General features: G+C 42.5%; 1 protein-coding gene across 6 annotated transcripts in view; it reads left to right on the top strand.

The window, feature by feature from the left end:
• LOC117396904 (SLIT-ROBO Rho GTPase-activating protein 2-like) overlaps positions 1 to 23,065 on the top strand; it is an 86,655-nt gene that overhangs the window by 46,396 nt on the left and 17,194 nt on the right. For all 6 annotated transcript variants that reach the window (XM_059004849.1, XM_059004852.1, XM_059004850.1 and 3 more), the window contains exons 4-11: positions 2,494 to 2,656; positions 10,855 to 10,917; positions 13,295 to 13,510; positions 13,654 to 13,782; positions 15,851 to 16,072; positions 19,093 to 19,194; positions 19,750 to 19,947; positions 21,450 to 21,534. In XM_059004849.1, coding sequence (XP_058860832.1) covers positions 2,494 to 2,656; positions 10,855 to 10,917; positions 13,295 to 13,510; positions 13,654 to 13,782; positions 15,851 to 16,072; positions 19,093 to 19,194; positions 19,750 to 19,947; positions 21,450 to 21,534 — 1,178 coding nt within the window. The remainder of the gene's footprint in view (positions 1 to 2,493; positions 2,657 to 10,854; positions 10,918 to 13,294; positions 13,511 to 13,653; positions 13,783 to 15,850; positions 16,073 to 19,092; positions 19,195 to 19,749; positions 19,948 to 21,449; positions 21,535 to 23,065) is intronic.

Below are 23,065 nucleotides of genomic sequence, written 5' to 3'. Positions count from 1 at the left end.
ATTGCTATACAAAGTCTTGCCAGTCCAAGTTGCTTGGGGTGCAGATTGGTTTCAGTTCCTGCTTTCAAGCAACACACTCGGTGCAAGATGCACTGTACATCCGATTTGGTTCTCTGGTTTTGAATTCAGTCTTATGCTACAGTAGGAATAGAGAAGTTCAGCTCTGTTCTATTTGCATATTTACTGTATATAAAATCGCTCCACAAATCTATACATTGTAATCTTTTTAATGTAGTAGAACCCAAGGACAAAGCTTATATAAGGCTACTCGTTTTGACCTTAGTTAATAGTGGCAGTGAAGCTGGAGAATGTGTTGTGGGATGCATTAAGATTGAGGGGCTTCTGTTTTACAATAATGTACAATAGATCTGTACAAAAAAAAAAAGAAACAAGTACTGGAATTGAGATCTTCTTCTCTGCAATCCTACTGTAATGCACAAAGACCCAGTATGGTCTGTGCAGAAACCATCCACCCGGCTTTCCCATCGGCTGTGATGCTCCACTTCACTCATGACTCCGTGCCCTTGCAGTGAACCCTGTTGTCCAGCTAGCAATATTGACGTTGAGCAGCGTTGTGCTCTAGAGACGTGGTTCCATCTTCCACGTATGTGAGTCACGTTACACGTTTTTAATTGAGATTTTCCTCACCGGAGTCGTAAACGTCAAGAGGTGTTGTAATTTATTCTAGGCACGCGCTCTTTTTTCTTTTTTTTTTTTTTTTTTTTTTAAAAGCCCCTAGGAAGAGGCCGTTGGGGTGGCTGTTAATTGAGATAGTTTGTGACCCGCAAGACACAGACAGCGCCCTCGCACACACGCACGCACACACAGCACCTGCAGTCACTACACAGAGATCTGCGATTCAAATCAAGAGCACGTTATACAGACTGTGTCTAATTACTTTGGTATTTATAATCCTCACCTGGGTTTAACCATGCCTGGGTTATAACTAAAAGGGTGTTTTGGGGAGTTGCTTGACTTGATAAATGAGCCACGGTACATGTTGTACAGCGTCTGAGGCACACACACAGTTGTTTTTATTTTTTATTTTTGTTTCTCCCGACTCTCCCGTTCTCTCCACACTAACAACCACCCTGTGTGCGTGAAACACTCACTCTTTTATGCAGCTGTGCCAAGACTCGATTGCTAATCAAGCATTCAGTTGAATCTCAGCACAGTCTGCACGTGAACTAATTGTGCACTCCCTGTGCTCCCATACAAATACCCACTTTAATCTGCACATGAAGTGATTGTGCAATCCTCGTGCCTGAATACAAATATACATTTTAAATCACCTGTGCTACATAACCCACACTTCGTGCACCACTACATACATACATATAAACATCCCACATACAACATAAAACAAGAAATACGCACAGGGGCTTGGCACCCCGCAACAGGCTCCGATGCTGGGTGCTGCTAAGTGATCATAGGTCTCCGATCACCGGAAGCCATCCCAATCGTACCCCAAGCACAGTTCAATTTCCAGCAATCAGAAATCGTTTCCAGTCTGTGGGGATCACACTAAGCCTTTGGACATTTTTTTTCATAGATTTAAAAAATATATATTTTTTAATTTGGAATGGAGTACTTGGCTCTGGCCTGAAATGTGGCCTGTAAATGCTTTTTGTAAACAGATGTTCAGGAAGGAGTGTCCTCTGCTTTCCGGTGGTATCGATCCTGTTCGTTTTGCACTGTCTGCGTGTGTTTTGTGCTCGATTTCTTTTATAGTGCTTACAGGGTCAAAACAAATCAACAGTTATGAAAGCGTGACAAAACCTACTTTGTGAGGACTTGGACCATGACCCTGTAATGTTTAAACATATATTTCAAATGTCAGTTTAAAAGAAACCTGTCAATGCGGGAGTATTCGGCTTAGCCCCAGTAACTTTCATTATTGTATGATCCCTATGCCCATTTGGAGTTCAGAATAGTAAATCAACACTAAATGAAAGTCAATGCAAAATCTTTATAGACAAACGTGTGTGATTGTATGTGTGCCTGCCCAGTGCCCTCTGCACAACCTGACCTATACCAAAGAGACTTGTATTCCCATTCTTGAAATGATGCATCAACTTGCATTGACAAATTGTCATATTTATTTATCAAGTTACTGTGAGGCCTGAATTTACCAGGGGTCACCAAAGGAACAAAATGTTTGTGACAGCTTGTTTATCTCTTTCAACGCTGCAGAGATGGATACAGGTCTATGAATTATGCTGCTGAATTGCAGCAATACTTGTCTATCTCTTTCAACGCTGCAGAGATGGATACAGGTCTATGAATTATACTGCTGAATTGCAGCAATACTGTATTTTCTGAGCAGTGTGGAATTGCTATGGCAAACACTAAAGCATCTCTGTCATCTTTTAATTAAGACATGTGTCGTTGACTCTCAGCCCCACGCTTAGGAAGAGAATGCCACAGAATGCTTTGCAGTCTCTCTGCCTCAGTGGTTGACAGTGTTCACAGTGTCTTGGTTGTTGTTTGCAGGAAGGATCAGAACGTGCTGTCTCCGTTGAACTGCTGGAACCTGCTGCTGAGCCAGGTGAAGAGAGAGAGCCGAGACCACGCCACGCTCAGCGACCTCTACCTCAACAACATCATCCCCCGCTTCGTCCAGGTCAGCGAGGACTCCGGACGCCTCTTCAAGAAGGTAACAAGCAGCCCCCAGCCAGCCAGCCCGCCATCCCTTCACAGAGAACTCCTTGTATGTCTTCTCGTTGTGCTTCTGTTATAACCCCTTTCAAAGTTCAAGCAGCATTCACTGGGAATGTGTTGTGAGAAATGTGGTGTTATTGGGGCGACTTTGTCACCTATTTCTGAATCTTTTCTCAGTTTTATAAAGAAGTGGTCCATACAACAAAGTGAAGGAGCGCTAAATAAACTTCTTCACCTCTATTTGTCGGACGGCTAAGCCGTTTTCCGATTGACAAAATGTTTTTTTTCTTCAGTGAGTACAACACACAATACCTTAAACGGGTTGTCACTTCTGATCACTCTTTTAGGTCTCAGCCTTAACACGGACAACCTGTACACAATGCTCATGCTCGTTATATACTAGCCAGGTGATTGTCCCTACTGCTCCAATACCTAGCCCAGTGCCTGTGGGGAAATGTAGTCCTGACTTCACTATCTATCGATTAGGACTACCTTTTCCCATATGATCACCGCCACAATGGATAGAGACTGTGCTGTATTCTTGGGCCTATGTACTTCCCTTCTACAACCTTCCCCCATATTCTACCACAGTATGTTACCTAGAATTGCATCTGACGTGATAATATCTAAGTACACGTTCACGCACTCATAGTGAGCAATATTTACAAAGCATTTACCCCCAGCGCTGGAGTAAACTAACACGATTTTTACCCCAAATATTCTGCTTTCAATAAAACCTGCCGCAGTGATAAATGCTTTTGTGAATTTGGCCGATTTTTTAGGTCACGTTTTTACCGGAATAAAGATCATCCTCTTAAAGTGTGTGCTGGAAACGGTACTTATTTAGCAATGTGTGACTGCAGTTGTGTATTGACGGGAGGACGTGTGACACACAAGGCTCTCAGGAAGTTGAACAGATTGGTCTGAGCAGTGATTGCTCTGAGATGAACTGCTATGCCGTCTGGTAGTTTGTTCCAGTCATCTGCAGGCAGCCAAGAGGCTTTGGTGCGTGACAAAGTAGCAACAGGAATGTGCACTAAAGCATTTGGATGGACTCTGAATGGGTGGGCTCCACTTTAATAAAATCCTTAATGAAAGGTTTCCCGTTCATCTAAGTATCTGCCTCCAGGAAACACGATGCATCCCTCAAGGAAAGCAGAGGCAACTTTTTAAAATCCAGTTTAACTGAAACCGAGCATCTACAGATGAAAGGCATTCTGTACAAAACCACAGCTCGACGGCCCCTTCTCATTTTTAAAGTGTTTAATGTAATTGAATTGAATTTGATTACCAGTTATCGGAGATTACGCTTGGGTCAAGCCTCTTACTGTAGAATAATCCTTTTCAATAAGACAAGTAATCTGCTGTGCTGCTCCCAGTCTATTAGCGGAGCAGTGTCACGCTTGCTGCCTCCCATGTGCCAAGCTTTGCCTTCTGTAAAAATCAACCAATGCTACTGGACGCAGTATACAGCATCGGTCCCAATGACTGAACCTGACTCCAACGATGTGGGGGTTTTAGAAGGATACACTGTTTTATTACATCACCGACCTGTGTTATAGAATAGAGAGACTTCCCCATTTCTAGTGTTAGTGCTGTATTCCTGGGAGAAACACTATTTCTGATTAACTTCTTATAACTTTCCTTCTCTCACTATATATATATATATATTGTAAAGATTCCACCTCTCTCGGGTTCGTTGCCCCTTTAAAAACAGTGACCCAACACACAGAAATGGATTTTTCTTGCACGGTTGCGCTATTTTAATAAACTCCAAAACAAAAATACAAAAACAAACACCTAGCTCTTTATGAGCACTAACTACACAAACAGGAACTCCCTGACTAACACGGGACAGCTAAGCTGTTTCCCCGTCTCAAAAACCCCGGTTTAACACAGCACTTACTTTAATTCAATGGCTACTCGGAGACAGCGCACCTCTCTGCCTCCTTCCACTCAGCAGCCCCGAGCAGACTGCCTGCTCTCTTTTTAAACCCCACACCTGGGTCCAATTCCCCAATAATGCCCAGGTGCGGATGATCATTAATAAAACAATTAAACAATTAAATTCAAACAATAAACCAAAAAGTGCATTTTTCCCATGTTTCTTTTTCAGGGAGGTTTAACCCCCTCCCTGCTGTCTCTCACAACCCGCTTCCTTACACATCCCCCCCCTTGTCTTTACAAGACACAGGCCATGAAACGGCCACCTCCTCCCCTAAAACCCAACCACCCACCCTCGAGTCCACAAATGTCCATTTTCGCCCTCTTCCACGGGCGAACTCGAGGGTGGATTGATCCACGTCCCGGCTCAGCCAGGTAGGGACCGCGCACCGGCGACGAAGGACCCCAACGGTTTGACAGGGGCGACCAGAATGGCAACCGGGGCACTGGAGGCTGCAGCAGCGGGCAGAGGTCTGCAGCTGGGACCCAGTGCAGCGACGTCCGGTCATCTAGGGGGAGCGAAGCAGTGACCAGGGGGAGCGTAAGCGACGTCTGGGAGCAGCGCAGCGACGTCTTAGTGTCCGTGAGGAGCGGAGCAGGGGACCAGGTGCAGAACTGTGCCCGATTCTGCCGACTCCTGGGCTCCAGGTCTAGTGACGGGAGGTCCAGACCAACCGACAGGGTGTCCAGGCGCAAGGGGTGAGGGACCGGACGCAGCGACGCCGGACTGGACAGTAGGGGTGGTGGTCGGGGCTGTGGTGGAGGTATGTTTTCCACCTCCTCCCTGGGCTCCGGAAGCAGCGGCTCCTCCCCTCTGGACTCCGACAGCGGCGGCTCCTCCCCTCTGGGCTCCGACAGCGGCAGCTCTTCCCCTCTGGGCTCCGACAGCGGCAGCTCTTCCCCTCTGGGCTCCGGCTCTTCCCCCTCTGGCTTGGGAGATTGCGGAGTTACCCATACCTGCTCCCAGTTCTGGAGCAGCAGGTCTATCTCTGTGGGCTCCGGATCAGGTAGCCCCCACTCCTGTCTCCACTTCTTTATCTGCTCTTTTTGAGCAGCCGTGTTTCGATTGACCATTTCAATCAATTCTTTTAAATCCATTATTTGGGTCGTAGGGGCGCCCACACACGCTGCCACCAAATGTAAAGATTCCACCTCTCTCGGGTTCGTTGCCCCTTTAAAAACAGTGACCCAACACACAGAAATGGATTTTTCTTGCACGGTTGCGCTATTTTAATAAACTCCAAAACAAAAATACAAAAACAAACACCTAGCTCTTTATGAGCACTAACTACACAAACAGGAACTCCCTGACTAACACGGGACAGCTAAGCTGTTTCCCCGTCTCAAAAACCCCGGTTTAACACAGCACTTACTTTAATTCAATGGCTACTCGGAGACAGCGCACCTCTCTGCCTCCTTCCACTCAGCAGCCCCGAGCAGACTGCCTGCTCTCTTTTTAAACCCCACACCTGGGTCCAATTCCCCAATAATGCCCAGGTGCGGATGATCATTAATAAAACAATTAAACAATTAAATTCAAACAATAAACCAAAAAGTGCATTTTTCCCATGTTTCTTTTTCAGGGAGGTTTAACCCCCTCCCTGCTGTCTCTCACAACCCGCTTCCTTACAATATATATATATATATATAATGAGAGAAAGATTATATACCTTATATTTAGTGATCTCATAAAATGCAGTCTGGTAATACCCAAGTCACATAGGCTGGTGCATTCCCAGCGGTGAGTGGTCATCCTGGTTCTCACAGGTGTGTACAGCTCAAGGAGTCTCGCTGTGTGTGTGTGTGTGTGTCTTGCTCGCTCGCTCGCTCTCTCTCTCTGCAGTCCAGCTGGTTGCAGACTGTCAGGCCATGCCTCTCTCATTCCCGCTCTGTCATTCCCACTGTCCTTTCATCTTCCTCATAAATTTCACCATCTGGAAATAGGCTGAATTAGTAGATTTACTTTAAGACTTGAGGCATTTCTTTTGGCCATTTCCTGGAGAGCCGTAAAAGAAAGAGGCAATAGGAGAACAAGGTGTATCGTGAACCTGAAAAACACAGAGGCTTAGGACAAGAACTTCTGCAGATCAGAACCAAATTCAGTGAAGTGTCCGTACGCACCCCGTAGATTTGAATCACTGCCGTTTATTTTAATATAAAAAGGAAAGGTGCTATAAATCAAAAGGTACTTAAATGTGCAAGATGCTTTTCTAGATGTTAAGCACAAACGCATGCATAAGCAATACTGGGTGACCCCTGAAATGAGATATATTGAATGTGTCTGACTTTACTGTTAATGATACTCTCATGGTATAATATTCATTAAGCTAACTCTGAGCAAGTTCCCGATCATCCCTTGCTAAAAATGCAATGAACAGTCACCTAGGATGATGGAGGTTTTGTGTGGAGCTGGCTGGGAACCGAACCTGAAGATTTTGATCGAGGAAAGCGGAACTCTTCATGGAGCATGGCTGATTTTAAGTAAATAGATGCAGATGTGTATTGTTTTTTTTGTGTGTGTTGTAGCTTTGTTTTCAGTTTCCTTCTCTGACTATTTTGGCTGTAAGCTGAAACGGTACAATTTAATCAGACGAGGAATGTACAGATCACTGCCTCCAGCCCTGTCCACTTAGCGAAATAGGGTGGGATACACCGCTTGGAAAGTTAACATTCCTCTTCGGTATCTAAAGAGGCTTTACCACTGTTAACTATACTGGTTCACATACAGACCCTCCCCCCTCGCCACAGGGCAGACCCTCCCAAACAACAAACACGCCGTTTCATTTGGGAGCAGATATGTTGCTGCTCTTTTTTTAAAAGCTTCCAGAAACATTTTTTTTCTGTCTCTTGACAGATGAAGTGAAACCTGAACAGCTGTGCATTTGTCATCTTATACAGGAAAAAGCAGAGTGTTGAATTATAATTTGGAAATGTGTATATTATTTCCACGTTGTGTCACATTAAAAAAACAAAAAACAAAAAAAAACTGCAAAATAAAGGTTCAGTTGCCGGTTTTGGAAGTAGGGGTTTTATCCTAAAAAGACTCCCTGCAGTCAAACCCTCATTTCACTGACACATAACAATTATAAAAAGGATAACTAAAACCCAGAGCTTGTCGTATTCAAATTGAGGATCTCACATTCTCAATTTCTAGCGCGGTAGGAGGTAAGCCACGCTGAGTTCACACTTGCCTTAATCTGTCAATCATTGAGCCTTATTTATCTATTAGTTTATTTATTGTTGAATTTTGCTGCTCGTCAATGACAGGTGCTGTAGAGACAAAAGGGATGACGCAAACTGTGGCAATGTGTGAGTAGTGCTGAGGTCCTCGGTGGACTGAGGGAGCCGCTGCTTCATAGAGGGAGCAGTTTAGCCACTATGCCTGGATTGTGAGTTGGATTACACTACTTTTAACTTGTGACCTTTCACTTGGAACCCAGGCCTTCTGCGGTGAAAGGTCAGTGATTAAACTCGCAGCGCCAGTTGCTGGGTTGCAGTTATGCAGGTCCAAAAGCAGGAATGAAATGAATCCCCCCATTGTCGAGCTGTCTGACCAGGTGGAGATGAATTCACATCAACAGATGTGCACAGGATGCATTAGTTCCTGTGACCCATCTGCTTCTCAGGGATGTCCTGTGCACATTTATTAGGCAGGGGAAGTAAAGGCTTGGACAAGGTCAGTATAGCCAGGGCAGATGTGTTGGCTTAAGCAATGGCACCACAGCTGCCTTTATCATGCCTACGGACAATCTGATGCACAGAAGCACCTCCTAATGTGTCTGTCCTGGGAGTCCTGGGCAGGATCCACAGTCACACGAAGCAGGACCCTCGATGGGACTGTGCCCCCCTCTCCTCCGAACACCAAGCTGGCTCTAGAACCAACAGTAAGAGAAATGGAGATGGAATAAAACAACAAAGTAATACATTTTAATAACTTATAAAATGTCATCTTATTACATGTAAACCATAGACTGGAGTAAACACTTTGTAAATACACACCAGTGTTTGTGCTGAATTTCTTTGCTTCAGACTAGGATATGTGAAGAAAGAATTAATACTGTGACCAAACGGAATACTTGGGGAAGACTTTTAGGTTAATGTTTTCTCATAGCCAGCCTAGCAGCTGCACCCCTGGGTGAGTCTCATATCATTTACACTGTTATTAAAGTGCGCCTTTTAATTAAATTGAAACATATTTCCCTGAGCCATGCTATCATCTATCTGGATGCAAACTGTTCAAATAGTTTAAATATTTTCCACACATTTTTTTTGTTTCGCTGGGCTTGGCTTCAGGGCGATGGATACAGTTGCGAAATCAACACAATTGGTCACGTTGTTACTTGTAATTCATTACCAGACACAAAGAACTGTGCTATAGATCCTTAAAGCAGTGTGGAGCATGTTTTCAGTGTAGGGTTCCTAAGCCTTGGGTGCACGTGTCTTGTGACTCACTGGACCGAGAGTTTTTCCTCATTGGAATTGACAGCACTCTTGTCCTCTCCGCGGAGATTAAATTAAACCACTAGACCTTTTTAGGTTTTGCTCGGGTTTTGTTTCCATTTGTCAAATAAACGTTCAGGAGAGAGGGGATTCATCACATGATGGTCATCATGCCTGTCCAGTGGTGTTGGGTTGCGTGATCAATCACCATGCTCCAGCATTGATCTAAATGCATCGGGCAAAGCCCTGCTTAATGTTGAACCCGTCATACATGATGCACAGTAATAGCCACCCAACTCCGTGATGTATCTGATAGCCTTCTGTAATTAAAATAATAATAACTAATTAAAATAATAATTAACTCCCACCTCGGTCACACATACTGAAGCCAAAAGGTTGCCATATAGCTTAATTGAAACCTATACATGCTGTGATGGAAGTGGTTCTATCAGAAACTCTGATTCATTAAAAGGTAAAAAGGTGTCTCCCTGAAAGCTCACTACTTCAAGCAGGAGGTCAGATTCACAGAAATTCCTAAGCCATGCTAACAGAGCTAACGTCCCCCCACTTGAATGACACTGGATCCTCTTCACAACACACCCCCCCCCCCCCCCCACACACACACACACACCATCCTCTTCTTAGGGATCTCATTTGTTATACCATGACAGGCCCAGTCTGTTGTTCTCCGGCTCTCTGTTCAAATACATTAGCTTTATCATTAAAGCATCTATCATGCATCACTCCGCGACCCTCGGAGGTCAGCCGACAGAACCTCAAAGCTGGATTGGTTAAAGCCATCACTGTAGTAAAGCACACGCTCCATTGGATGCCATCTGATGAGTGGTATCATCAGTCATTTAGTAAATGATTCTGTGTGGATATATGATGTGCTGTACCTGCAAGGGAATGTTATTTTATAATGTCAGAGGCAGTGCCAGCATTGTGTTTTTGAATGCCAGTCCTGCTTTTCTAGCAGCCAGGAACATTCATGCATTCTCCAGTGATTTCTTGCACAGCTGAGTATGAGGCATTGAGGCCAGTGGTGCTGTTACTGTTGTCTGACATTATTATATTTTTATAAGGCATGTTGGATGTGCAGTGACCAATTTTTAATAGATTGCAAGCCAAAAAAAAAAAAACAGTTTATGCTGGGAAGCAGACCTGGGCTCGATTTTAAAATGGTAATTGTTGAATTCGTAATTAATTCATTGTAATTACAATGTAATTGTGCTTCTAGTATTTTGTCCAACCTCTGTAGGCCTATGCAATGTCTCAACATTTGTACTTGTTTATTTTAGAGTCTGTTGAGGATAGTAACCCAATTCTTTGATGCAGCAAACCTTAAACTGCTAACTGCCTTCCTCTTTAGTGGAATAAAGCATATGCTTTTTGTATTATTTGGGTATAATTTTTGTACTGTGAATGACGGATGGAGCTCATATTATGTTTGCCCGTAAGCATTGATTTAAAATAAAAATAAAAGCCAGAATTATATTTATACAAAGCAGATTACCTGCAAAATTCCCTTGGCTGTTTGACAAAATTTCCGTTTTTATATAATCTAATCCTGCATTATTACTGTACCTAAACTCAAACCAACCCTATCAAACCCACTACAAAGCAAGACGGCGCATCGTTTATTTGCTTTCCAACAGCCTCTGTAACGTGACCCTAATTGATCCGCAGTGGTGGGTCCATTCAATCTGTCGGCTAAATAATGGGGGGTAATTGAATCGGGGGATTAAAAGACGGTTTCAGCCTCATTTAACCTGCCTTTTTCTTCTTTTTTGTCTCCCTTTCCCCCAGAGTAAAGAGGTGGGGCTGCAGCTGCAAGAGGACTTGATGAAGGTTCTCAATGAGCTTTACACGGTAATTCAAACTGATTTCACGGCTCGTTCAAAGAACGGAAAATCACAGTGAAGAGCTTCCAAAGGGCACTTGTACGTTTCCATAATGATCCTATTTTAGGTAACCTGTTTTATAGAGCATTCAAGTGATCGGCTGTCTAACCTGGTGAATCATCTGTGCATTCGATGCAAAAAGGGTTTTCAGATTTGTATTTGACTGTCGAGCAGACCTCTTTTTTTTTGTTTGCTACACTGTGCGTATGTTTTTATAAGAATCAACAGCATGAAACGGAGCTCCTGCTTGTGTGTGGACTGGAAGAACCCAGTTTCCGGGTGTGTGGGCTTGTTTTCGTGTTGTAGTAGTTCAGTTTTTTCATCAATGTGGAAGAATGCCTCTGAATAATGGGGGGGGTCTGAGTGTTCTGCAGTGACAGAGCAGGCTGGCGTGGGCTGGTTTCTGAAATTGTGGCTGTCTGTAGAAACACGACGTGTAATCATCAGGATTGCTTTGTTAACCACTGCTTCCAGACTGGGCGTTGGCTCAGACACAGGGTTATTTTCATGCTCTGAAGACTGATGGCAAAGTGGCATTTAAGTTAACAAAGCTGTGACGTGCCTTTCATCATGGAGTTATTAAAAAAAAAAAAAAGTCATTTTAAAAGATATAAAAAAATCGAAATCATTTTATAAAAATCTACTAAAATATATTCAACAAGGAGGAGAAGGGCTAGTGTTAAACATACAATAACTTAAGACATTGGGCCATATAAGTGATTTACTCCTCTTTAATGAAATTCCTATTTTTTGAAAGAGGTAAAACCTCTGTTAATTTTATAAAACCGGAACCAAGCAGCTCAGTTTATATCATTCAAGTTGTATTAAGCCCTCTCAAGGCGTTTTGCTTTTCATTTTGTAACATTAAAATGATTTCTTTTGCCTTTTTAAAAAAAAAAAAAATATGAGTTCAAGACTGGAGGAAACGCTTTGAAAACAATGGCTCTTTGCATTGTGTCGGATAAAGGTTCAGTTCTTTTCATGTCGCTGTAAACGACTGGTGGTGTACGTGAAGAATTAAACAATGACAGACCTGGGACTGATAAAGGGAAGAGAAATGGGTTTTAAAAACCTGAGCTGCTGCAGCTGTGGTTGGTTCAGGGGAAGCTGTTCCCCTTTTCTTCAGATCTCATTACTTTAGTCTTGCACTGGTAAACACTTTGTGAGGGGATTGCCTGCTTATTTTACAGGGCTGTGTACTGCATGCTGCACACACAGACGTGGCAGATTTGATCGGTTTGCTTTATTCAGCAGTTTCAAAAAGTGAGCCCTACCGTATCATTATCTTGTCTTATCAGGGCACTCTGCAAAACCAAAACTCAAGTCGAACAGCACCGAAGTCTGCAGCATGTACCTAATTAAGGAGACGTCTGCAGAATAGACTTTTTAATCAGCGTCTTCAAGTTTATTTTTAAAGAACAATTACAGAGCCCCTCTGCTGTGTTTTTTTCATGTTGTTTTTTTATATAATAAGTACTTGTAGGAAAGCCCTTTGGATAGAAGGAGTCAAGGCTATTGCGCAGTAACTGCCCCATAATTTCAGGACTGGTTTCTTGCATCTCTCTGTAAATGACTGTATCCCATTTCCAGGCTCATTTTAAAAAATAATATCCCAATTAAATGGTTAGGAAATTTATGTGCAATTTTTTAAACTGAGAAAAAAATGTTTTGTTCTGTGAATAATGCCAACAGAAGGTTCAAAGATTCATGGATATGAACACGCTGTTCGTCAAAATGGACTGGGTTGGAATAAGCCACACATCTCAAGTTTCACTTTTAATTTTTCCTCTTGGAGTTTGGACAAAAACAAGAGATACTACTGTGTCAGTCTATTAAGATGATCTTATTACATTTACTTGTACTGATCTAGAAAACCATGCGTTCAATGTTTTAAAAAATGTGTTTTAAATTTGCTGTGCAGTTGTCAGCACTGTAATTCTTTTGGGTCTATTGGCTTGCAGTAGAGATCTTTATACAGTGTCAGTGTTGTGCTTGTGCGATTTGCACACCTGGGCTCCTATTCTGTCTGCTTTACCTGGAAAGAGCAGAGCAGTGAAGCCAGACATTGAGCGGGTCACTCTAAACTACATGGGGAAAGTGACCTACTGTAACTAGCACCATGCACTGCAAGGTCAATGTCCAATACATGCAAAATCAGCACGTGCACGCTTAATCAAGAGATCCACCCCTGATATGATTAAAAACTCTTCCTCATTGAAGACATTGAAAAAGACCTGCTGTTGAAGTTTCTGTGTTATGCTATATTATGTATTTCTAAGTTTAAGATAAGACGGACCTAATGAAAGGTGCAATGCAATTGAAACTGCGTCTCGTTGTGTTCTTAGGTGATGAAGACGTACCACATGTACAACACGGACAGCGTGAACGCGGAGAGCAAGCTGAAGGAGGCTGAGAAGCAGGAGGAGAAGCAGATCAGCCGCTCAGTGCGCCAGGAGGACAAGCAGACCCCGCGCTCACCCGACGCCCTCACCAACATTAAGATCGATGAGAAGCATGTGCGCCGCAGCTCCGTCAAGAAGATCGAGAAGATGAAGGAGAAGGTGAGGGCCTGGGAGGGGGACCAGTGGCGCCAACAACTGCTCAAACAGTTGCCATGAGTTTCATTGGGTTTACTGGGTGGGTTCTGCCTCTAGTCGTGGTTACAGTAATCACCTCCACCACTTTTTTTCTCTCCTCTCTTCAGCGCCAAGCCAAATACACTGAAAACAAGCTGAAGGCAATCAAAGCCAGGAATGAGTACCTGCTAGCTCTGGAGGCAACAAACTGCTGTGTCTTCAAATACTACATCCACGATATCTCCGATCTTATTGATGTGAGGCACAAATCACTTTTTTGTCTTGTGTTTTTAACCAGTTACAACCCAGTTGCCAGAGCTTGAGATGATATATTTTTATTGTGTGTTTAGTTGTGACCAAAGAGAGATTCAAGTATTCAAACACATACAGAAAGGTATTGCATGCACACACACACACATACACACACCCCACCCCAGCTACATGTACAGTGAAACTGCTCTCTGATCACTACAACCGACTCCATTGAATCCGCTCAAAACGAACCAAAAAATATCTTCTGAAAGGAATTAGTTAGAAAAGTAGTTTCACTTCTTATTTCTTTTTTTAAAACGGCCAGTATTCTCAGTGTTGCACAAAATCATGGACTGCGGTTCTCCACAATTGCGCACCACCCAAGTTCTGGCTTAGTGAATCACAATGGGCTGGTTTAATGAGTGGTTTGTCTCGTGTGAATTGGCAATGCACGTGAATGTTGGCAGGGAAAGCCCTTGAAAATGCCCACAAAAAACAGTCGCACTGTTTTAACAGGAAAGTCTCATTTAATGCTCATGAAATCAATGCCCACTTACACATGGAAACACGAGTTTCTCATGAAAATGTTAATTAGCTCACCCAAGTGCCTTACCTAAAGCCACATGGGAGTACGTAAGTTACCATGGTCCAAAGATGGCAGCAGGAAAGTACATTTTTTTGTTTGCAGTATTTTTCTTATCAGATTGATGTTGCAGTTAACCCCACTTTTTTCTCCGTCGCCCCTAAAAGTTTGAATAATGGATGGATCTAAATGTGTTTGTATAGTATCATACAGATTGTATTTACTAAGTTACTGTTTAAAACTATAACTACAAATGTTTGATAAACTGCATCGTGGGCTTGTGAATTCAGGTGGTTACAGCTGCTCTACGGTATTTCAGAATATACTTGCAAATAGCTTTTCAAACAAGTGTCAAAAGGACTTTATTGTAAAGTACTATGTTTAAATGTGTATAACTATACTCCCATGCAATTTCTCTGCGTTATGTCTGAGCAAAACCTCTGTCCATCCTCCACTTACGTCTGTTGGAGCGATGAAGAGACTCTGTGGAAGTATCCATAAGGGAAGAGGATATGATGAGGCAACAATTGTTTAACCCACTCTCAAAATGAAATGTGGTGTGGAATTTTCACGACTTATTTCTTGGGAATCAACAATACTACTCAATATTCCAATTATTTTATTAAGCAGAATCAGTCATACAAGTACAGTGCAAATGAGGGTGCTATATTTGGTATAAAATAAGCTAATGAAATAAAAACGTGATTCAAAATAAAGCTAGCAATGTGGGCTTTTTAAAATAAAATGCAAACCCACTATCTAACGTGTTCTGCAGCTGCTTCAGTTCCGCTCTCTACAGTCCCGCTGCAGTCTCGGTACTAGCATGGTTTTGTTTAACGAGGCATGTCATCTCTTCATTTAAATTGTTATTTTTGAATCACCTTAATGTCAGTCTCTAGAGAGAAATTGGGCCGTTGCATTATTAACATCTTATCAGGAATTCTCCAGCAGTGCCTTTCTATGAAATATGAATGATTCCTTTCATGGGCTGGAAATGCACATGCTTACAAATAAGACGTTCCAAGCAAATCAATCACACTGAAAAAGATCAAAGCACAAAGAGTAGCTTGATTAAAGAAAATGCAGTCTTTCAACTTCTGTTTTAGTATTGCCCTAATATTACCATATATACATACATACATACATACTTGTATACATACATACATACATACTTGTATACATTTATACCCTGCAATATTTTTGAAAGCTCTTGTCGAATTACAATGAAACCAATCCTTCCAGATATTCTGCTGGCCTATAGAAAGGGTATCAGCTGTAGGATTAAGAATGAAATGGTAATGAAATGGGCTGAATGAAGGCAGCATTACATTACATTACATAAGTTGTTGGAATGTTGTTTCAGGGTGCTGGGGGGTTTGCTGTGGCTGCACACGATGGCTGTGTTCTAAGCTGTGTGTGTGTGTGTGTCTGCGTGAGCTTGTGCGTGAGCTTGTGCGTGATCCTGACGCGCTGTGTTGTGCTCGTTGCAGTGCTGTGACCTGGGCTATCACGCCAGTCTGAACCGCGCTCTGCGGACCTACCTCTCTGCGGAGTTCAACCTGGCGCAGTCGAAGCACGAGGGCCTGGAGACCATCGACAACGCTGCTGAGAACCTGGAGGCCAACAGCGACAAGCAGCGGCTCATGGAGATGTACAACAGCGTCTTCTGCCCCCCCATGAGGTTCGACTTCCAGTCCCACATGGGCGACACGGTGAGTTTGTCAGTGTATGGAAAACTACAAAGCGGTATTTAATTGTGAACGTAATATTATTCAGTAGGTTTCATTCGACTTAATTCTATAGGGTGATGCAAAACTTTTGGCCATAACTGTACATGCATGCGCGCACACACACACAGACATACATACATACACTCACTCACTCACACATACAGACGTGCTCAAATTTGTTGGTACCGTTACAGCTCATTGAAATAATGCTTCATTCCTCCTGAAAAGTGATGAAATTAAAAGCTATTTTATCATGTATACTTGCATGCCTTTGGTATGTCATAGAATAAAGCAAAGAAGCTGTGAAAAGAGATTAATTATTGCTTATTCTACAAAGATATTCTAAAATGGCCTGGACACATTTGTTGGTACCCCTTAGAAAAGATAGTAAATAATTGGATTATAGTGATATTTCAAACTAATTAGTTTCTTTAATTAGTATCACACATGTCTCCAATCTTATAATCAGTCATTCAGCCTATTTAAATGGAGAAAAGTAGTCACTGTGGTGTTTGGTATCATTGTGTGCACCACACTGAACATGGACCAGAGAAAGCAAAGGAGAGAGTTGTCTGAGGAGATCAGAAAGAAAATGGACAAGCATGGTAAAGGTAAAGGCTACAAGACCATCTCCAAGCAGCTTGATGTTCCTGTGACAACAGTTGTAAATATTATTAAGAAGTTTAAGGTCCACGGAACAGTAGCCAACCTCCGCAAGAGGAAAATCGACCCCAGGTTGAACAGAAGGATAGTGCGAATGGTAGAAAAAGAACCAAGGATAACTGCCAAAGAGATACAAGCTGAACTCCAAGGTGAAGGTACGTCAGTTTCTGATCGCACCATCCGTCGCTTTTTGAGCGAAAGTGGGCTCCTTGGAAGAAGACCCAGGAGGACTCCACTTTTGAAAGAAAAACATAAAAAAGCCAGACTGGAATTTGCTAAAATGCATATTAACAAGCCACAATCCTTCTGGGAGAATGTCCTTTGGACAGATGAGTCAAAACTGGAGCTTTTTGGCAAGTCACATCAGCTCTATGTTCACAGACGAGAAAATGAAGCTTTCAAAGAAAAGAACACCATACCTACAGTGAAACATGGAGGAGGCTCGGTTATGTTTTGGGGCTGCTTTGCTGCACCTGGCACAGGGTGCCTTGAATCTGTGCAGGGCACAATGAAATCTCAAGACTATCAAGGCATTCTGGAGTGAAACGTACTGCCCAGTGTCAGAATGCTCTGTCTCAGTCGCAGGTCATGGGTCCTCCAACAGGATAATGACCCAAAACACACAGCTAAAAGCACCCAAGAATGGATAAGAACAAAACATTGGACTATTCTGAAGTGGCCTTCTATGAGTCCTGATCTGAATTCTATCGAACATCTATGGAAAGAGCTGAAACTTGCAGTCTGGAGAAGGCACCCATCAAACCTGAGATAGCTGGAGCAGTTTGCTCAGGAAGAGTGGGCCAAACTACCTGTTAACAGGTGCAGAAGTCTCATTGAGAGCTACAGAAAACGTTTGATTGCAGTGATTGCCTCTAAAGGTTGTGCAACAAAATATTAGGTTAGCGGTCCCATCATTTTTGTCCATGCCATTTTCATTTGTTTTATTATTTACAATATTATGTTGAATAAAAAATCAAAAGCAAAGTCTGATTTCTATTAAATATGGAATAAACAATGGTGGATGCCAATTACTTTTGTCAGTTTCAAGTTATTTCAGAGAAAATTGTGCATTCTTCGTTTTTTGTGGAGGGGTACCAACAAATTTATATTGTCTGTATATACATGCATGCATGCATACATTCATTCATCCATCCATCCATATACTGTATATAACATATATATATATAAAGAGAGAGAGAGAGAGACACACACCCATATAGTACATGCAAACTTAAATTGATTTATAATCTGCTATATTTTGTTGAATTAATGAAACCAACCCCCGATTTGGTTGCACAATAAGAACCATGGCAATTCTTTTCTTTTTTTTTTTTGTAATGCATTTGTTATATTGGTTTTGGCTTTTGAAATGGCTTAAGTATTTTTATAGCTTCAAATCATAACCACTTCTGCCTTAAAGAAAGGTATGTAATAATTACAGGAAAGTTTACTGTATAGCGTTTCACAAGTTCAAACGTAGTAATTGCTCAAACAGTGAGGTTGCTAAACGCTAACAACTTTAAAAGACATTTACAAGTTGGATAATGATAACATGTACCTCCCTGATTTCAAGTTCTGCTGCTTCTAACAGTATCACGATTGTCACATCATTGAGCAGGGATTCTGAATCATACTGGTTCCAGACGCACTGCAGTTGAGGAATTTAAAATGTAATGCTTCTTTACAAGCAGGACTAATAGCAGCATATCAGAATCGTCCCACTTTATCTCCAGGGAAGATTTCACACAGTACGGGTTGAAGCGTTCTTTAGAGAATACGCAGCAAAGAACACAGAGGTTGACTTCCCCGGAGCGTTCTCTGAATGGAACAACAAATCAAATGGTCCAAAATGCACAGGGTGTTATTAATATTACAGTATTCCCCCGTCTCTGCTCTTCTGCCTCAGGACAAAGAAATCCAGATGTGCTTTTCAAGAATGCCATTTGTTTTGTATGCTCAGAAAAATCTGTAAATGACGATTGCACCCAGGGCAACACATACTGCTGCAAATTAGTTATAATCTTTTGGGATACACGTATTCTGATGACTGTACACTTTTTTGATCTAGCCTGAATCAGAATGGTACTACGGTAGTTTATTGCGGTGAGTTAAAATGCAAGTGGGTTCAGCGTTAGATGTGCAACGGGTTAGTCGTACTCATGCAAACACCCTCGGGGTTAATACTAATGAGTCAAAACTCGGGACTACGATAAGAATGTGGACGTTATGAACAGCGAATTTGGTTGGAACTCACAAGAAGTCCTGTCTGGGTAGAAGGTAGAAGGTTGTGAATGATGTGTTGGGGTGCAGGTTCACTGAAAGTCAATCTGTTTTCACAGGTGGGGTACATGTGCGCTCAGCAGCCCGTGCAGGGCGAGCTGCTCCAGAGGTGTCAACAGCTGCAGTCCCGGCTCTCCACACTCAACATTGAAAACGAGGAGGTCTGTTCATCACAAAGACATGCCCTTATTTTTATTTTAGCAAAGTCTTTTTAATTGCTAGCTTAAAATGCATGCTGTATACCAAGCAATGCAACAGCTCCTCTTTGTTGGGCATCATCACTAGTGCCACCTGGTTTTGATACGTTGCACAATAAAAAGGTATAGATATAAATATGTTTCCAGTAAGTAAATGAATGGATGCATCATGCTGGAGTCAATCAACACTACCAACAGTACCCTTATAAACGTTTAGTGGTATAGCTTTGAAAGAGTAAGCCACATTTAACCATGCTAAAGCTCAGTCAGCTAAATTACAAGTAGGTTTGCATAAACCATGGTAGTAAATATAATGCTTTAGAAAAGGACAATAATCTGCAGGTTTATTGTGCAAATGTACCACTTTTCAAAGGTTATTTATAATTCTAACCAATAGTAGACTGGCATTGTTAACTTCAGTAGGATCATTATGAATCATTAGCTTCAGTAACCTTTTGAGGAGTGAGTGGAGGGGGGAGGTAAAAAGTTTTTTTTTTTTTTTCTCTCTGATCCTCGAAGGTGAAGAAGACCATGGAGGCGACCCTGCAGACCATCCAGGACATTGTGACGATCGAGGACTTCGACGTGTCTGACTGCTTCCAGTACAGCAACTCCATGGAGTCGGTCAAATCCACCGTGTCGGAGACCTTCATGAGCAAACCCAGCATCGCCAAGAGGAGAGCGAACCAGCAGGAGACTGAGCAGTTCTACTTCACGGTGAGTGAGCGAGCGTGCACAACACCCCCCACCCCACCCCCCCCCCCCCACACACACACACACACACACACTGCACCGCCAAAAGAACCAAGCCCTTTGAAATAAGCCCCCTGACCTCCAGCCGTCATTGGACCGTGACACAGTTGTCTGTTCAGAACAAAGCCAGTCTTCCGGACTGATGGTGCGTTTCAGTGGTTTAATGTTAGGTTCCTGGCGCAGGGAGGCCCAGACCTTACCAGTATTAGCATCCACTTGTTGCCACTACAAGTCTGCCTGTAGCATGCGTTTCATTGCCTAGGCTGCAGTGCTGTACAACAGGGATACAAATGAAGACAATATTGAAAGATTGGCAATGGGGAAACATTAGAGTACTGTAAATAACTGCAAATGACATTTGAATTGCTTGTTAAATTTCCAGTACTGTTTAATGATGTTTGCTCCCATTCGGGGTGGTTCTGGGCTCTATTGTTTCTCTGAATCTGCCTCTACCTGGCTATGTCATGATTTGAATGGAATGAGGACGGATGTTCAGTCCCCGGCACTTAAAGAAAGCTGAAATCCATGTAATATAACTCTGTGTTGGAGCAGAAGAACCCTGAAACACTTGGAATGATTACAAACCTCATAGAACAGTAAAGGGGTTGGAGAAAGGCAGTTGCAGTGCCATTTGTATCTCGTTTCTTCGTTGGTATTTGGCAGGGCGGTTGTGGTTTCAAGTGTGTTAGTCTTTTGCCTGCTGACTGTAAGGGTTAAATTAAGGTACGAGACCTGTGCGAAAGATCAATTCATCACGTCCTGTTATCAGACTGTAATTTATTCTAATTGTGGGAAAATATGACAGCTGGGAGTGTGCTCCACTGAACTGGTAACAGAGGGCAGAGGGCAGGAGGGGGGTGGGGGTGGGAGTGGGGCAGGTTTGTTTCCAGCTGAACTGTCAGGACACAGAAAGAGAACAGACTTGGGCCGCAGAGACACAGACACACACAGAGACGCACAGACACACAAACACAGGAGAGAAAGCACTGACATGTCTTTCACAAGAGAACAACTACAGCTGGAAATTCCTCAGCACTGAGAGATAAACGGCTCTATAACTGAGCCCTGTGGATTCTTCTTTCTGGAATCTGAAAGAAATTAATCTTAAATGTATTTTTAATAGCGGTGTCAGCTGCCTGAATTATTTGTGAAAAAATACAAGAAAAATTGAGGGAAAACTAGATTGGTGACCTTTCCTTTTTTAATAAATAGTTTCCCTTTAATAATAATAATAATAATAATAATAATAATAATAATAATACAGCTGTCCATGACAAATCAGTTTTGGGGAGGGGGTGCTTTTTAGCTAACTTTATTTAAGTGCACATTTCAATATCTGTTGGCTGCAGTAAAACAACAAAAACAGAAGCTCTACAACCTTAAATATGTTGACCTGCCAGGAGTTATGAACAACTTTAGGTTCTCTGCTACCTCCTGTTTTATTTATTTATTCATTTTTATTTCAGAAACTGAAGGAGTACCTAGAAGGCAGGAACCTGATCACCAAACTCCAAGCCAAACACGACCTGATTGAGAAGACACTGGGGGAGAGTGAGTGCTTTCAGGGGAGGCGGGACGTGGGACTGTGCTTTTGGGATCCCATTAGTCTATACAAATCATTTTTATTTGGCTTGCGGCTGGGTCAGACCGTATGTTAATTCCTTCTCTCTACCGTGTGTAATGAAAGCATTCAATAAAATTAACGTAGTAATGGGGTTTCGCACTGTGGTTCCCTAGGTCTGAATGGAAGTAATTGATTGATTGTACAGTGGTACCCTTTTAGCAGGGAGGCAGGTGTCCTATTAAACTGCACTGGACTTGTTTATAACCAGGTCTGATTGAAGAATTTAGTGGCAGGGATTGGTTTGAGTCCCCAGCCTCATACTGGATATGTGATTCTAAACCTCGATCTTTTGAAGAACCACATTTTGCTATCAGTGTCACACCCAGCAGTATCCTGAGACCCTACTATGATGCAAAACACTCCAAGTTCACATTGATAATGTTACCACTTAAGAAATGTGGGTATCTATGTACTATTTATGAACAATCTTCTCAGCACTTTACAGTAAGAACTATGCCATGTAAAACATTGAACTTATGACACGAAATATGAATGTGGGAAAAGTAAAGAAATGACTCCTTCATTTTTGTATTAAGGTTAATGCTTCTAAATAATACAATCCGATCTTGTTTGACACATCGTGGGCGGTTGGTTTGTTTTGGGACTCTACTTTGGAAGGGTGCAAGGTGATCTCTGGAGAACCACAGGTTTCTATTCTTGGCCCTGTTCTGTTACCTCTGGGGGTTATTATTCAACGGCATAATGTGCTTTCATTTGTATGCTGATGACACACAGCTTTACTTCGCTGTAAAACCTTCTATGCCTGACTCCCTGGACTCCTTGAAAAGGTGTGTCTGAAATTCAGCTATGGATGAGTAAAAGTTTCCTACAATTAAATGTAAATAAGACTGAGCCAATGCTGTTGGGGCCCAGACAACTCCTTCTAACCATGACTTTAACTATTGGAAACCGCATTGCACTTCTGAGTTTGGCAGTGAGAAATCCTGGGGTCCTCTTTTGATCTCTCATTAAACTTTGTAGCACATGTTCAGGATATAAGGTGTTGTTTTTTTAATCTGAGGATCTGCATGAATCCGCCCTTTTTTAAACCTAACGTAAGCTGAGTTTCTGATTCATGCTTTTGTGACTTCAAGACTGGACTACTTGCGATGCATTACTGGCTGGTCTTCCACATGAGACTCTAAATCATCTGCAACTCGTATAAACTTCAGCTGCACGTCTTAGCTCCGGTTAAGGCTCATCACCACATCACTCCTGTACTGTCTCCGCTCCATTGGCTGCTGGTAGCTCAGTGAACAGAATTCAGAATACTTCTTCTAACTTTTAAATCTCTGCATGGTCTTGCTCCTCCCTATCTTGCAGAGTTGGTTCCAAGATACACGCCCAGCCAAAGCCTTTGTTCTGCTGAGGCTGATCTCCTTGTGGTCCCTCCTAGTCATATTAGATTTGATGCTGGGGTGTTTAGTCATATAGCCCCTTTATTTTGGAATTCTCTCC

The sequence above is a fragment of the Acipenser ruthenus genome, chromosome 30 (genome assembly GCF_902713425.1).
Source record: "Acipenser ruthenus chromosome 30, fAciRut3.2 maternal haplotype, whole genome shotgun sequence".
Taxonomy (NCBI): domain Eukaryota; kingdom Metazoa; phylum Chordata; class Actinopteri; order Acipenseriformes; family Acipenseridae; genus Acipenser; species Acipenser ruthenus.
Note: the sequence above shows the minus strand (reverse complement) of the source record. Positions and strands in the feature narration are given on the sequence as shown.